General features: G+C 46.6%; 1 protein-coding gene across 1 annotated transcript in view; it reads left to right on the top strand.

The window, feature by feature from the left end:
- The window catches only part of LOC129867572 (ephrin-A2-like), a 311,989-nt gene extending 294,457 nt beyond the window's left edge, over positions 1 to 17,532 (top strand). The window contains exons 2-4 of the mRNA XM_055941058.1: positions 6,658 to 6,950; positions 11,378 to 11,443; positions 15,638 to 17,532. Coding sequence (XP_055797033.1) covers positions 6,658 to 6,950; positions 11,378 to 11,443; positions 15,638 to 15,765 — 487 coding nt within the window. The 3' untranslated portion in view covers positions 15,766 to 17,532. The remainder of the gene's footprint in view (positions 1 to 6,657; positions 6,951 to 11,377; positions 11,444 to 15,637) is intronic.
- Positions 17,533 to 17,799: the final 267 nt, after the last annotated feature.

Here is a 17,799-nt window from a genome sequence, read left to right on the forward strand (position 1 = left end):
ACAACCTGCCTCCACTGGCCATTAATGACTGGCAATCTGCCCCCACTGACCATTAATGGCTGGTATGCTGCCTCCACTTCCTCCCTTAGTGACTGGCAATCTGCCTCCACTGGCCATTAATGACTGGCAATCTGCCTCCACTGGCCGTTAGTGACTTGCAATCTGCCTCCACTGGCCATTAATGATGACAATCTGCCTCCACTGGCCATTAATGATGACAATCTGCCTCCACTGGCCATTAATGATGACAATCTGCCTCCACTGGCCATTAATGATGACAATCTGCCTCCACTGGCCGTTAATGGCTGGCAATTTGCCTCCACTGGCCATTAATGACTGGGAATCTGCCTCCACTGGCCATTAATGATGACAATCTGCCTCCACTGGCCATTAATGATGACAATCTGCCTCCACTGGCCATTATTGATGACAATCTGCCTCCACTGGCCATTAATGATGACAATCTGCCTCCACTGGCCATTAATGATGACAATCTGCCTCCACTGGCCATTAATGATGACAATCTGCCTCCACTGGCCATTAATGATGACAATCTGCCTCCACTGGCCATTAATGACTGGCAATCTGCCTCCACTGGCCGTTAGTGACTTGCAATCTGCCTCCACTGGCCATTAATGATGACAATCTGCCTCCACTGGCCATTAATGATGACAATCTGCCTCCACTGGCCATTAATGATGACAATCTGCCTCCACTGGCCATTAATGATGACAATCTGCCTCCACTGGCCGTTAATGGCTGGCAATTTGCCTCCACTGGCCATTAATGACTGGGAATCTGCCTCCACTGGCCATTAATGATGACAATCTGCCTCCACTGGCCATTAATGATGACAATCTGCCTCCACTGGCCATTATTGATGACAATCTGCCTCCACTGGCCATTAATGATGACAATCTGCCTCCACTGGCCATTAATGATGACAATCTGCCTCCACTGGCCATTAATGATGACAATCTGCCTCCACTGGCCGTTAATGGCTGGCAATTTGCCTCCACTGGCCATTAATGACTGGCAATCTGCCTCCACTGGCCATTAATGATGACAATCTGCCTCCACTGGCCATTAATGACGACAATCTGCCTCCACTGGCCATTATTGATGACAATCTGCCTCCACTGGCCATTAATGATGACAATCTGCCTCCACTGGCCATTAATGATGACAATCTGCCTCCACTGGCCATTAATGATGACAATCTGCCTCCACTGGCCATTAATGATGACAATCTGCCTCCACTGGCCGTTAATGGCTGGCAATTTGCCTCCACTGGCCATTAATGATGACAATCTGCCTCCACTGGCCATTAATGATGACAATCTGCCTCCACTGGCCATTAATGATGACAATCTGCCTCCACTGGCCATTAATGATGATAACCTGCCTCCACTGGCCATTAATTATGACAACCTGCCTCCACTGGCCATTAATGATGACAACCTGCCTCCACTGGCCATTAATGACTGGCAATCTGCCCCCACTGAGCATTAATGGCTGGTATGCTGCCTCCACTTCCTCCCTTAGTGACTGGCAATCTGCCTCCACTGGCCATTAATGACTGGCAATCTGCCTCCACTGGCCCTTAGTGACTTGCAATCTGCCTCCACTGGCCATTAATGATGACAATCTGCCTCCACTGGCCATTAATGATGACAATCTGCCTCCACTGGCCATTAATGATGACAATCTGCCTCCACTGGCCATTAATGATGACAACCTGCCTCCACTGGCCATTAATGATGACAACCTGCCTCCACTGGCCATTAATGATGACAATCTGCCTCCACTGGCCATTAATGATGACAATCGTCCTCCACTGGCCATTAATGATGACAATCTGCCTCCACTGGCCGTTAATGGCTGGCAATTTGCCTCCACTGGCCATTAATGATGACAATCTGCCTCCACTGGCCATTAATGATGACAATCGGCCTCCACTGGCCATTAATGATGACAATCTGCCTCCACTGGCCGTTAATGGCTGGCAATTTGCCTCCACTGGCCATTAATGATGACAATCTGCCTCCACTGGCCATTAATGACTGACAATCTGCCTCCACTGGCCATTAATGATGACAATCTGCCTCCACTGGCCATTAATGATGACAATCTGCCTCCATTGGCCATTATTGATGACAATCTGCCTCCACTGGCCATTAATGATGACAATCTGCCTCCACTGGCCATTAATGATGACAACCTGCCTCCACTGGCCATTAATGATGACAACCTGCCTCCACTGGCCATTAATGACTGGCAATCTGCCCCCACTGACCATTAATGGCTGGTATGCTGCCTCCACTTCCTCCCTTAGTGACTGGCAATCTGCCTCCACTGGCCATTAATGACTGGCAATCTGCCTCCACTGGCCCTTTGTGATGACAATCTGCCTCCACTGGCCATTAATGATGACAATCTGCCTCCACTGGCCGTTAATGGCTGGCAATTTGCCTCCACTGGCCATTAATGATGACAATCTGCCTCCACTGGCCGTTAATGATGACAATCTGCCTCCACTGGCCGTTAATGACGGACAATCTGCCTCCACTGGCCGTTAATGATGACAATCTGCCTCCACTGGCCGTTAATGACGGGCAATCTGCCTCCACTGGCCATTAATGATGACAACCTGCCTCCACTGGCCATTAATGACTGGCAATCTGCCCCCACTGGCCATTAATGATGACAACCTGCCTCCACTGGCCATTAATGACTGACAATCTGCCTCCACTGGCCATTAATGATGACAATCTGCCTCCACTGGCCATTAATGATGACAATCTGCCTCCATTGGCCATTATTGATGACAATCTGCCTCCACTGGCCATTAATGATGACAATCTGCCTCCACTGGCCATTAATGATGACAACCTGCCTCCACTGGCCATTAATGATGACAACCTGCCTCCACTGGCCATTAATGACTGGCAATCTGCCCCCACTGACCATTAATGGCTGGTATGCTGCCTCCACTTCCTCCCTTAGTGACTGGCAATCTGCCTCCACTGGCCATTAATGACTGGCAATCTGCCTCCACTGGCCCTTTGTGATGACAATCTGCCTCCACTGGCCATTAATGATGACAATCTGCCTCCACTGGCCGTTAATGGCTGGCAATTTGCCTCCACTGGCCATTAATGATGACAATCTGCCTCCACTGGCCGTTAATGATGACAATCTGCCTCCACTGGCCGTTAATGACGGACAATCTGCCTCCACTGGCCGTTAATGATGACAATCTGCCTCCACTGGCCGTTAATGACGGGCAATCTGCCTCCACTGGCCATTAATGATGACAACCTGCCTCCACTGGCCATTAATGACTGGCAATCTGCCCCCACTGGCCATTAATGATGACAACCTGCCTCCACTGGCCATTAATGACTGGCAATCTGCCTCCACTGGCCGTTAATGACGGGCAATCTGCCTCCACTGGCCATTAATGACGGGCAATCTGCCTCCACTGGCCATTAATGATGACAATCTGCCTCCATTGGCCATTAATGGCTGGTAATGCTGCGAGGAACCACAGGAAACAACAGAGAGGGAAAGGACAAGCTTTGCAAGCACAATTTGAATCCTGAACGCGGGTTGGGGGGGGAGGAGTAGTAGGGGGGACTGGAGAAGATCCTCACACAGCAGCTGGCAGGGGGGGGGGGTAGTAGGTGGGGGACTGGAGAAAATCCTCACACAGCAGCTGGCAGGGAGGGGGAGGGGGATAGTAGGTGGTGGACTGGAGAAGATCCTCACACGGCAGCTGGCAGGGAGGGGGAGGGGGGGTTGTAGGTGGGGGACTGGAGAAGATCCTCACACAGCAGCTGGCAGAGGGGGAGGAGTAGTAGGGGGGACTGGAGAAGATCCTCACACAGCAGCTGGCAGAGGGGGAGGAGTAGTAGAGGGGACTGGAGAAGATCCTCACACAGCAGCTGGCAGAGGGGGAGGAGTAGTAGGGGGGACTGGAGAAGATCCTCACACAGCAGCTGGCAGGGAGGGGGAGGAGTAGTAGGGGGGACTGGAGAAGATCCTCACACAGCAGCTGGCAGAGGGGGAGGAGTAGTAGGGGGGACTGGAGAAGATCCTCACACAGCAGCTGGCAGAGGGGGAGGAGTAGTAGGGGGGACTGGAGAAGATCCTCATACAGCAGCTGGCAGGGAGGGGGAGGAGTAGTAGGGGGGACTGGAGAAGATCCTCACACAGCAGCTGGCAGAGGGGGAGGAGTAGTAGGGGGGACTGGAGAAGATCCTCACACAGCAGCTGACAGAGGGGGAGGAGTAGTAGGGGGGACTGGAGAAGATCCTCACACAGCAGCTGGCAGAGGGGGAGGAGTAGTAGGGGGGACTGGAGAAGATCCTCACACAGCAGCTGGCAGGGAGGGGGAGGGGGGGTTGTAGGTGGGGGACTGGAGAAGATCCTCACACAGCAGCTGGCAGGGAGGGGGAGGAGTAGTAGGGGGGACTGGAGAAAATCCTCACACAGCAGCTGGCAGGGAGGGGGAGGGGGGTAGTAGGTGGGGGACTGGAGAAAATCCTCACACAGCAGCTGGCAGGGAGGGGGAGGAGTAGTAGGGGGGACTGGAGAAAATCCTCACACAGCAGCTGGCAGGGAGGGGGAGGGGGGTAGTAGGTGGGGGACTGGAGAAAATCCTCACACAGCAGCTGGCAGGGAGGGGGAGGAGTAGTAGGGGGGACTGGAGAAGATCCTCACACAGCAGCTGGCAGGGAGGGGGAGGAGTAGTAGGGGGGACTGGAGAAAATCCTCACACAGCAGCTGGCAGGGAGGGGGAGGGGGGTAGTAGGTGGGGGACTGGAGAAAATCCTCACACAGCAGCTGGCAGGGAGGGGGAGGAGTAGTAGGGGGGACTGGAGAAGATCCTCACACAGCAGCTGGCAGAGGGGGAGGAGTAGTAGGGGGGACTGGAGAAGATCCTCACACAGCAGCTGGCAGGGGGGGGAGGAGTAGTAGGGGGGACTGGAGAAGATCCTCACACAGCAGCTGGCAGAGGGGGAGGAGTAGTAGGGGGGACTGGAGAAGATCCTCACACAGCAGCTGGCAGAGGGGGAGGAGTAGTAGGGGGGACTGGAGAAGATCCTCACACAGCAGCTGGATAGGCCCCTCTAACACTAATTCCAACCCCCTCAGATTAGCTGTCATCTGATGCCAGGCCTGCCTGTAACTCCGTTCTCCCCCCTCCATAACCCTAACCCCATTTTACTCCCCTTGTGGTCCCCTCTGCCCCCTACCTTTCCATGCTCTGAGCCCACGAGCTGCAACTGATCTGGCGATACTTTCACCAACATGGCTGGTGTTTGTGCACCGGTTTATCACTACAAGACTCAAAATGGCGACGTCACTTCTCCCCATCAAAGCTCTTTGAAGGATTATGGGCCTCATGGCGCGACTGATAAGGAAATTTGAGAGGGAGAAGTGGCGCACCGTCCAACAGGGACTCTTTGTGGGTGACTTATTCGCTGGTCAGTCTGTGAATTTGGTGTCAGTGTGTCAAACCTTTTCACATATTGGCTTCAGAGTTTATGTGGTTAATTACGAAACACAGTACACAGTACAAATACAGTACATACACCAAGACCAGATTTAACATGTATGAAAACAGTTCTGATGTGTAAACCACGGTTGTATACGGTTGGGCCGTATACAGATGTTTATACCGTTTCTCTACTGGGGTATATACGAAGATACCCGAATGTGCACACAAGGGATGCTAAAAACCACAATTTTTTTCTCCAAAATTTGTTATTTTACAAACCAAAAAAATGAGGCAACAGGGATGTTGATCTTGACATCGAGCCACTTAACTAGTAAGTTATTAAACCAAATGCAGAGCTGGAGCCCTGAGCTGGATATCATTTATTTGACACATCTTAGATTCCTTACAGTTATACTTAACCTATAGTTATAAGCAGTGGCATAGCACGTACCCCCCGATGCCCCCAAACGACTTGTTACTTCCGCAAAACTATTAGGAAAATCCACATGTAGTGTGATTGAGCCAGACAGAGGACTAGGGCCTGGAGAAAGTGGAGATGGAGCCACGCAATCGTCTTCTACGCTATGATTTGTGCGCTTGCGTTTCACTTGGCCCCGTGCGATGGAGCTAATAGCCATGGGGGCAAGGGCAGTATAGATCCCTGTAAACATGCACCACCGTGCAGGTGCTCAATTTGTATCGAAATAGCCCCGAGCGACAAAGTCATTTGGCCATAGCTGGGCGAGAGCAAGGGCCCTGTGAAAGAGCTTAATGAAGCCGCTCTCACTCTGTGAACCCCTGCCTCCAGGCCGTTGTCCTCCTTCTGCACCAATTCACCACCACTTCTTCATCCTCCTCACCCAGCTCCTTTGTCCATAGAGTATTAGCACCATGTTATGTTGCCTTTATACCTTTCTGTATTAGTATGTATCAGATGGACGATAGGTGCTGTTGATAGGTAGTGTTTTGGGCCCAAGTCTGTCGTTGAGAGTGCTTTAGGTGGAATGCATAGTTATTTAGTTGGGTCACTCAGGGGGAGCAACATTGGCCACTTTAACGTTGTTTCCTCTGGAGCTCTGTTAGAGTACATGCCTATATTTCATGTTTATAAAACAGTTGATGTTAATATTTGGCCTCTGTCTCATCTGCAGGTTTCTCCATGGGGAGTACACCGTAGAGGTGGCCATCAACGACTACCTGGACATCTACTGCCCCCACTACGCAGATCCGCTCCCCCTGGAGCGCATGGAGCGTTACATCCTCTTCATGGTCAACTACGACGGCTACACCACCTGCGACCACCGCATGAAGGGCTTCAAGCGCTGGGAGTGCAACCGGCCACAGAGCCCCAACGGACCACTCAAGTTCTCTGAGAAGTTCCAGCTCTTCACTCCCTTCTCACTAGGGTTTGAGTTCCGGCCGGGTCACGAGTACTACTACATCTGTAAGTAGAACATTTGATTCACCGCCACACTAGTTATGTCCCCAAGTTAGGTAGAGAAAAGAATATGCGAGGAAAAAATGACTTACCACACCAAACAGAAGCAGCTGCGACCCGTCAAGAATATTCAGCGCTGTCAACCCATCGCTCTTTAGTTGAAGAAGTTCAGGGAATGTCAGATGGATCTACTTGTTTCCTGGTCATTTGAAGGTTGATTTTATCTCATTTGGTGGGAAGTAGGGGAGGAAGGGGAGGAAGCCAAAATAGCGGTAGGGGTTTAATTAATAGGCTTTGCTTCGTGGTTTCATTTGGCTCTCATGCATGGCTCCCTGCTAGTGCCAAGGCTAGGAACCAACCAGGAATGGTCTGTTCACACCACAGTGTGAAAGCCAGAGAGGTAGAGCACAGCCCGTATACACAGAGAAGTGGCGGATGATTATTCTGCATCAAAACCAACTTTACCTGCTATTTACTAGAAAATAACGATCGTTAACAGGTACTTCTTTGAAGTAATTCAATATAACTACAAACCAGTTGATATCAAATGGTTCCTTGCGCTAATTAGTTGAATTTAAACAAAATATAGTTACATGGCAAAAGCAATGTAATTAAGCTGTTACAAGGAAAATCATGGAGCGTGAAATAAAGCCATGAGTAATCAAACAGACTGTTACCAATCACAACATCCAGCCAACCAGAGGGGAGCCCGGACATATCCATTATCTCCAGATTCCGGTTGACTTGTCCATCCATGTGTTTTGTTCATGACCTGCCATCCTTTTGTGTGGCGCCCCGGCGCATCCCATTTTCTTACACCCCTTCATTAAAATTTTAATTTGTCAAATGGCAGCAAGTATTAGCTGGGTGCTTAGCTTCACAGGGCGTGATCGGTGCAAAACCAGTTACCGGCGACCTCATGCAGAACGCTTCAAATTATGCTGATTGGTCAAATCATATTTAGCCGAGGGAACTTGATGGGGGTAATTGTGTCCTTCTGGCTCCGGACCGCGGTGCGGCGGGTTATACACGGCCAGACAGGCGTGACACCTCACCTACCGGATGCATTACAGCAACACACGCCCACTTTGACTTCAAGGTCGCGGTATGCACGCCACTTCCCATTTTCCTGCGTTGGAGGTGTTTTTCCCTTTCCGTGGTCACATGTCCCAGGTGCAGTGTGTCCATGTGCAGGACAGACCCTGTGAAAGGTGTTCATTGGGGGGGGTTGCTACTAGCATTAGCACAGTGACGGGCTACTGTAACTGGTCCCATAGACTTCCAGTCATTGAGCCCCCTACCTCTCTAACCTCCTCTACCCCTCTACCCCCCCCCCCCCCATCCCCCTACCCCTCTACCCCATACCCCCATCCCTCTACCACATACCCCCCCTATCCCCCTACCCCTCTACCCTATACCCTCCTACCCCATACCCCGCTATCCTCCTACCGCCCAACCCCTTCTCCACCCCCCTCTCCACCCCATGTGCACTCAGGCACAAATACCAAATATGTACACTCAGGCACAAATACCAAATATGCACACTCAAATACACACCCAAATAAACACACCCACCCTGAACCCCAACCACACATCTTTTTAAAAGACCGAGTACCAAAGATGCTGATGCAAGAAAGTGGCCATTTTGGTGCCTGATATTTTATATTTTAATTAAAATAAAACTGTGTTATTATATGAATACCGAAGATATAAAAGTAAAACAGTTTATTTTATGGACAACAAGATACAAAGTAAAACCGTGTTATTTTATGGATAACAAGAGAAAATAAAACAGTGTTATTTTATGGATAACAAGAGAAAATAAAACAGTGTTATTTTATGGATACCGAGAGACAAAGTAAAACATAATTTGCCACAGTGAAATTACAAAAGTGCTGTCTTCCAATTTGGGCACAAAAGACTACACTGACTGGACTACACTGACTGGACAAAATGGTTTTCCAAGGTTAAGAATGCAGCACTACGTCCAAATCAGTGGAGGCTGCTGAGGGGAGGACGGCTCATAATAATCGCTGGAACGGCGCGTATGGAATGGCATCAAACACATGGAAACCATGTTTGATGTATTTGATACCATTCCACTAATTCCACTCCAGCCATTACCACAAGCCCGTCCTCGCCAATTAAGGTGCCACCAACCTGCTGTGGCCCAAAGTCTCTCTCTGGCTCTCTCTCTGGTTCACATCAAATCAAATGATATCACAACTGGTGTAGACTTTACAGTGAAATGCTTGCCTACGAGCCATCCCAACGATGCAGTTTTCAAAAAAATTTATAAAAATAAAAATAGTAACAAGGTATAAAATACACAAAATGGAGGTATATACAGGGTGTACCAGTAACAAAAAAATGTGCAGAGGTATGAGTCACTTGAGGTAGATATGTACATGAAGGCAGGGTAAAGTGACTAGGCATCAGGATAGATAATAATAAGGTATTTGAGGTAGATATGTACATGAAGGCAGGGCAAAGTGACTAGGCATCAGGATAGATAATAATAAGGTATTTGAGGTAGATATGTACATGAAGGCAGGGTAAAGTGACTAGGCATCAGGATAGATAATAATAAGGTATTTGAGGTAGATATGTACATGAAGGCAGGGTAAAGTGACTAGGCATCAGGATAGATAATAATAAGGTATTTGAGGTAGATATGTACATGAAGGCAGGGTAAAGTGACTAGGCATCAGGATAGATAATAATAAGGTATTTGAGGTAGATATGTGTAACGGCTTTCTTCCAGGGGTGAAGGAGAGGACCAAAGTGCAGCGCCGCTAGTGTTCAACATGTTTAATTAAAGAACAAGTGAAACACTACAAACAACATACAAAATAACAAATGTGAAAAAACCGAGACAGACCTATCTGGTGCAGACAACCACAGAGACAGGAAACAACCACCCACAATCCCCAACACAAAACAAGCCACCTTTATATGATTCTCAATCAGGGAAAACGATTGACAGCTGTCTCTGATTGAGAACCATATTAGGCTGAACACAGAAACAGACAAACTCGACACACAACATATAATTCCCACCCAGCTCACGTCCTGACCAACACTAAACAAGCAAAACACATAAGAACTCTGGGCAGGACGTTACAATATGTACATGAAGGCAGGGTAAAGTGACTAGGCATCAGGATAGATAATAATAAGAGTAAAATAAAGAACAGAATAGCAGCAGCATATGATGAGTGTTGAAGAGTGTGTCAGTTTGCGTGTGTTATGTCTGTGTGAGCGTATAGTGTATGTATAGTGTATGTGAATGTGTATAGGATCAGTGCAGATTGTTCGGGTACCAGACATTGACTATTTAGCAGTCTGGCTATTCTTTCTTTGGCTTTTCCCGATGCTGTGGTGTTTTGGTTCTTTCCAGTGATGCTGTTAGCATATCAGAGGTTGCATTGAGTTGCTTGTTGTTTTCCCTTACTGAGCCATATGGTGGGTGAGTAAACTGAGGAACTTGGACCGTGAAGTAGTGGAGTTTTGTTCCTAGCACTCCCATTCACAGTAACAGCCTGCAAAGGGATTAGTGAGCAAAACTAACGTCTCAGGACATGCAGCACCTGGCCATCACGGTGTTCCGTGTTCCAACTGTCAGAGGGACAGGGTTACACAAGAAGACAAGGGTCAAAAACTCCTCAGGTGTTACAAAATACCAAGTTGGTTACCGTTGTTTTCACACACAATTGCATCCTGCCCCTCAACGGGTTGCTTATAAAATGGAAGAGGACTGAAAGAAGTCTGAAAGAGGACTGAAGAGAACTGAAAGAAGACTGAAAGAGGACTGAAAAAGGACTGAAAGAGGACTGAAAGAAGACTGAAAGAGGACTGAACGAGGACTGAACGAGGACTGAAAGAAGACTAAAGAGAACTGAAAGAAGACTGAAAGAGGACTGAAAAAGGACTGAAAGAGGACTGAAAGAAGACTGAAAGAGGACTGAAAAAGGACTGAAAGAGGACTGAAAGAAGACTGAACGAGGACTGAACGAGGACTGAACGAGGACTGAAAGAAGACTGAAAAAGGACTGAAAAAGGACTAAAAGAGGACTGAAAGAGGACTGAAAGAAGACTGAAAAAGGACTGATGGATCACCTCTGTGAAATCTGGATCCAATGAGTGTAGGGGACATGTCAGTTATAGCCCTCTAATGGAACGTACTTACTGTTCTTCCCAGGCAGTATAATTTGAGCAATTTTCTCAGAGATTTGATAAATAAACTGCTGCTGAATGTGTTATTCATTAATAAACACATGCCTCTCCCTCTCTCTCTCTCTCTCTCTCTCTTTCTCTCTCTCTCTCTACCTCTACCTCTACCTCTACCTCTACCTCTACCCCTCTCTCTCTCTCTCTTTCTCTCTCTCTCTCTCTCTCTTTCTCTCTCTCTCTCTCTCTCTCTCTCGTTCCAGCATCTCCACACCCTAACCTTGTTGGGAAACCCTGCTTGAAGTTGAAAGTCTATGTCAAGCCCACAAGTGAGTATTTTCTTCTCTATCCAGTCTTTAGGGAATGTCGTTGTGAAATTGCTTACACTCCATTTTAGTTTCACTGGCCTTTGTTCAGAACAAAAACATCTTTCTCTTTCTAACTTTGCCATTCATTCTGCCTTGTTAAGAAGGGGTGTAGTCAGCAAAAGAGACAGCAACACGTTCTATGAAGTCGTAGAGCTTTTCATCACACCCATTGTGCATTATATTGCTGTATAGGAATCCATATATATTAATGTCTACAAATAGATAGAAATGTGTTAACTTATCAGATAGATAGAAATGTGTTAACTTATCAGATAGATAGAAATGTGTTAACTTATCAGATAGATAGAAATGTGTTAACTTATCAGATAGATAGAAATGTGTTAACTTATCAGATAGATAGAAATGTGTTAACTTATCAGATAGATAGAAATGTGTTAACTTATCAGAAAGATAGAAATGTGTTAACTTATCAGATAGATAGAAATGTGTTAACTTATCAGATAGATAGAAATGTGTTAACTTATCAGATAGACAGAAATGTGTTAACTTATCAGATAGACAGAAATGTGTTAACTTATCAGATAGATGATAGAGGGTAGAGGCAAGGCAGGTTTTGGTGCGACACTCTCCAAGCAGTTGGAGAGCACTCAACCGTGAAATGTGTGAACTTTCCCAGCATAGTTCCACATCTCTCATTCTGAACCCATATTAACCCAGGGATGGTAGACAAACAACAGGACCACCTGTGGGTCAGAGCCTAACCTGCAAAGCCCTCTGCTTGGTGATTGATGATGTTAAACCTTCATTCCATCTCTGTCTTTGCTCAGAACACTATCATCCAGACCCCTATTTAAGACTGCTTAGGATCCCAGCCCTCTTGAGTTAAACCACTAGGACTCTGTAACGAAACACACACACACACATACACACACACACACACACACACACACACACACACACACACACACACACACACACACACACACACACACACACACACACACACACACACACACACACACACACACACACACACACTGCAGTCAGAGGTAGATGCTACTGCGTTCACAGTCTGGTGGAAATAATTAATCTGGCGAGGGCCAGATAGCGATTCAAACTTTGACCTCCAACTAGTCATCGTTCACCAAAGCCCGATGCTCCCACAGAGATCTGTTGTGGAAGCAGGCAGCAGAGCAGGTACTGACCATTAACTAGGGCTGGGACAATACCAGTATCATGATACTGCTTAGTATTGTGGCAAGCAAACAAAACACGAAGCAAATGGAACTTCTTTAGGAAAACAGTCCTAATGTTGGCAACAAACACCATTATGTTGTCATCCAGTCACATGTATTGATTTTCCCAGCTACCTTACATACTGCAGGACCAAAGAGTTTGACCTGCTTGGTGTTTTCATTTTTGCCATGAAAAAAATATTGTGATCCTGGTATCGTCCCAGCCCAACCATAAACATGAGGTTTAAAGTTGGCGGAACCTCAGACCAGCGTTGGTGCGAGGTGACATTCTCCACCGCTCTTTAACTTCTTCTGGCTGCAAGCCCGACGTCGGTACACTTATGACAACAGCCAGCTCAAGTGCAGGGCGCGAAATTCAAAATATATTTTTTAGAAATATTTAACTTTCACACATTAACAAGTCCAATACTGCAAATGAAAGGTACACACACATGTGAATCCAGCCAACATGTCCGATTTTTAAAAAGTTTTACAGCGAAAACAGCACGTATATTTATGTTAGCTCACCACCAAATACAAAAAAGGACAGACATTTTTCACAGCACAGGTAGCATGCACAAAGCCAACCTAACTAACCAAGAACCAACCAAACTAACCAACAAACAACTTCATCAGATGACAGTCTTATAACATGTTATTCAATAAATCTATGTTTTGTTCGAAAAATTTGCATATTTCATATTTCATAAATCATAGTTTACATTGCAGCTACAATCAGAAATTGCGCCGAAAGCAGCCATAATAATTACAGACACCAACGTCAAATACCTAAATACTCATCAAAAAACATTTCTGAAAAATACATGGTGTACAGCAAATGAAAGACAGGCATCTTGTGATTCCAGCCAATATTTCCGATGTATTAAGTGTTTTACAGCGAAAACACAATATAGCGTTATATTAGCTTACCACAATAGAGAGGTTTAATTTCAGCAGTTTGTTTATCGAGTTGCTTTTAAAGGCAGCTCGATGAAGGCAGACAGTCCCCCCCAAAAAATTATGTTCCTTTTCTGACTCACAGAAGTCACTTTAAGCTGTTTGTACAAAGCCTTTGGAGAAAAGGAACGGTATTAAACTCACACTACTGTGTCAATATTTGGAACAGTGTCATTTACTGGTGATTTTCACTTGGAGTTTAACCTGACTGGTCGTGTCGTTCCGTTATCTCTGTATAATTGCGAATAAACATGTTAGAGATGATCAATTTCCCACGGCAGTTAAAAAACAATGACATGGTCATTGAAAATCATACAGTCTGTCTATTATGGAACGTCTCAACTGTCGTTTTCTTTTGTTGCCATGGCATTTTAGCATGATAGCATTTTTGTGTCTGTTATTTTTGTTGCTCCTTATGTGTTATAGTGTAATTGCATCACAAGTTTTATTGTTTGAACATACAATTACATTATATACGGTATGTAAACATCGTAATAAATATGAATCCTATAGGGAATCCTATGCTATAGGCACATTTCAATTACTTTAGCATTTATAATAAATATTACACTGTTAAAAGTAAACAGAAAGAATACTCTAGTGTATGACCACTCAGTGGCTGATGATTGTTGAATGTTATATTTACATCATTACGAGGTCTGGCTCTTTAATGTGCACCGCTCTCTCTGAATATCTGGAGGAGATACGCATTTATTGGATTACGTGATTAAGTCAGGATTTTTAAAAATGTATTTTACCTTTATGTAACTAGGCAAGTCAGTTAAGAACAAATTCTTATTTTCAATGACAGCCTAGGAACAGTGGGTTAACTGCCTTGTTCAGGGGAAGAATGACAGATTTTTACCTTGTCAACTCCGGGATTCGATCTAGCAACCTTTCGGTTATTAATCCAACGCTCAAACCACTAGGCAAGCTGCCGCCTCAATTCACAGGTAGATTTCGGTGTGGGTTAGCTTGGAAGTTGGGAATTGCATTTCCATAGGCCGGACGGCTCCTGTGTGGGTTGGAGATTGTGAAATATATATATATATAGGTATATCTGTGTGCATATTTACAATTGCAGTATGGTGGAGAATGTGGGGACCTTTCTGTTAAAGACCTTTATTATACAAAACAACCTAGCCTCAATCCAGCCTCTGCCCAAACCCTTAGAATAACTTTCTCCTGCTATGTGACTGTTTATTGTCATCTGCTCTGAGAGGGTCCAATCCTAATCTTGTTTGGGAGACCGGGGTTAACCTTGGTTTTTCCCAGAACCCCCCTCCCTTTTTTAATGTATTTTGGCGGAATGGAAACGGACAACTCTTATATATTTAGGCAGGAATTCCAAAATCAGAAAGCTGTTAAAGTCATGTTAAATAGAGCTCCTCATGGCAGCTGTAAGGAGAGAGAGTTGAGGTGTTTTAACATTAAATATGCCAGTACCGAGTACATTTTAAGACACCATCAGCCTCACACCTCAATTCTCCTTGAGTCAGCCCCGCCCACTGTTTGATTGTCTGTCTCTCTATTGGTGTGACTCGTGTCTTCAAGACGAGTCTCCCAGTGAAGAGCTGTCAACAACATGTAGTGCTTCTCACTCTGCACGTGTCAACGTTGGAGATGACAGTGAAAGTGGGAGGTGTAAACATCACACGTGTATGTATGACTATTGACAGAGCATATCTGGGTCACGGGGAAGAAAAGAACCAAAAGGCGTCAATGTATGCTTTGCCAGTGTTTGCTTTTGACAAAGCCCAGATACAGACAGATTGTAACCTGTTTGAAGCATAACCTCTCTCTCTCTCTCTCTCTCTCTCTCTCTCTCTTTACCTCTCTCCCTCTCTCCCTCTCTCTCTCTACCTCTCTACTTCTCTCTCTCTCTACCTCTCTCTCTCTCTCTCCCTCTCTCTCTCTCTCTCTCTCTCTCTCTACCTCTACCTCTACCTCTCTATCTCCCCCCTACCCCCCCCCCCTCTCTCTCTCTCTCTCTCTCTCTCAGATGACTCAGTGTATGAGTCCCCAGAGCCCTTCCTGACAGACGACAGCACCGGTGGCTGTTGCGTGGCCGCCCCCTGCCTCTTCCTCATGCTGGCCATGCTGCTCACGCTTCTCCTGTCCTCATCATAGCATCTTGGGCCCGCCGGCCGTACCCCCCTTGAAACAGCCCCCCACCCGACTTCCCATCAAATCTTCCGCCTCTGCCCCCTGAGAGGAGACAAGCCTCCTCCACACCCCATCTCCCCACGCCTGTCCTCTCCTCCTCCCATATCAGTCCACTCTCCTGCACCCTCCATCCTCCACCCTCCACCCCTCGACATGCACCATCTGGACACTGTAAACTCATACTGCCCCTCCCTCCCTCAGAACCCTCCAACTCCTCAGCGTAACCCTTGCTTCATGACCTCTGGCTTCTGACCCTCAGCCTACAGCTCAAGTCCAGGTGGCGATAAAGTGGAGTAGTCCTGGGGACCAGGAAGGAGTCACTTAAGACAAGAAGGAGTCCCTTAAAGGCAGGAACGAGTTCCTTAAAGTCTTTACAAAAACAGCCTCCCAGCTGCAGAGGAGCGCTGGGATGTGCAAGAAATGGATGGGGTTTTGAACCGAACTGAGCACAAACTCCCCTCTTACGTGTCTGGATGGTCGACAGTGACGTCTTCTCCACTTCAGAACCCTCTCATGTGCATCTTCATCTTCGGACTGTTTGCGTTTCTCTTTGAGTCTTTGTGCTTTGATTATGGTCAATAGTGTCCCACTTGTACATGTCCATTCTGTTACAGTGTATTATACAGTAGTATATTACTTTGTCACGTTGGCTCCTGTGGTGATAGATCATAGGTGAACCTTCTCTTTATCTCTCTCTCTCTCTTCTTGTGTGTCTCTGACCAGTCTTTCTCTCTCTCTCTCTCTCTCTTCTTGTGTGTCTCTGACCAGTCTCTCTCTCTCTCTCTCTCTTTCTCTCTCTCTTCTTGTGTGTCTCTGACCAGTCTCTCTCTCTCTTCTTGTGTGTCTCTGTCCAGTATCTCTCTCTATCGCTCTCTCTCTTATTGTGTCTCTGACCAGTCTCTCTCTCTCTCTTCTTGTGTCTCTGACCAGTCTCTCTCTCTCTCTCTCTCTCTCTCTCTCTCTCTCTCTCTCTCTCTCTCTCTCTCTCTCTCTCTCTCTCTCTCTATCTTCTTGTGTGTCTCTGACCAGTCTCTCTCTCTCTTCTTGTGTCTCTGACCAGTCTCTCTCTCTCTCTCTCTATCTCTTCTTGTGTGTCTCTGACCAGTCTCTCTCTCTCTCTATCTCTTCTTGTGTGTCTCTGACCAGTCTCTCTCTCTCTCTCTTATTGTGTGTCTCTGACTAGTCTCTCTCTATCTCTCTCCTTGTGTGTCTCTGACCAGTCTCTCTCTCTCTCTCTCTTCTTGTGTGTCTCTAACCAGTCTCTCTCTCTCTCTTCTTGTGTGTCTCTGACCAGTCTCTCTCTCTCTCTCTCTCTCTCTCTCTCTCTCTCTCTCTCTCTCTCTCTCTCTCTCTCTCTCTCTCTCTCTCTCTCTCTCATTGTGTGTCTCTGACCAGTCTCTCTCTCTCTCTTCTTGTGTGTCTCTGACCAGTTTCTAACATCTTTGCAATTTCTAGCAGTAGCGTCCCAGAGTAGATGAGGACCTTTTCTGTAAATCTGCCAAAGACACTTGTTTAACTTTTATACCGGGAGAACAGGGGGGTGGGACAGCGCTGTCGTGGCTCTCCAACAAGGTCGTAAGCAGCCATAGACCTCTGTGTAGACCCTCTGAAACATGCCATGGGGGTCCATCACAGACAGAAGATTGTAGATTTTTTTAAAAGAGGATCTTTTTGTCATACAAAAAAAAATGTTATGTAAAAACAAACAAATGAACCGTTTCAAAAATGGCCTTTTTCATTTACATTTACATTTAAGTCATTTAGCAGACGCTCTTATCCAGAGCGACTTACAAATTGGAAAGTTCATACATATTCATCCTGGTCCCCCCGTGGGAATAGAACCCTGGTCCCCCCGTGGGAATTGAACCCACAACCCTGGCGTTGCAAGCGCCATGCTCTACCAACTGAGCCACACGGGACCCACTGGTGCTGAATTCAAAATGAGTCTCTCCATCTCATGCTGCGGTGCTCTCTTTCTCAGTACCCCCTCTTATCTCT

Source organism: Salvelinus fontinalis, chromosome 12, assembly GCF_029448725.1.
Source record: "Salvelinus fontinalis isolate EN_2023a chromosome 12, ASM2944872v1, whole genome shotgun sequence".
NCBI classification, from domain to species: Eukaryota; Metazoa; Chordata; class Actinopteri; order Salmoniformes; family Salmonidae; genus Salvelinus; species Salvelinus fontinalis.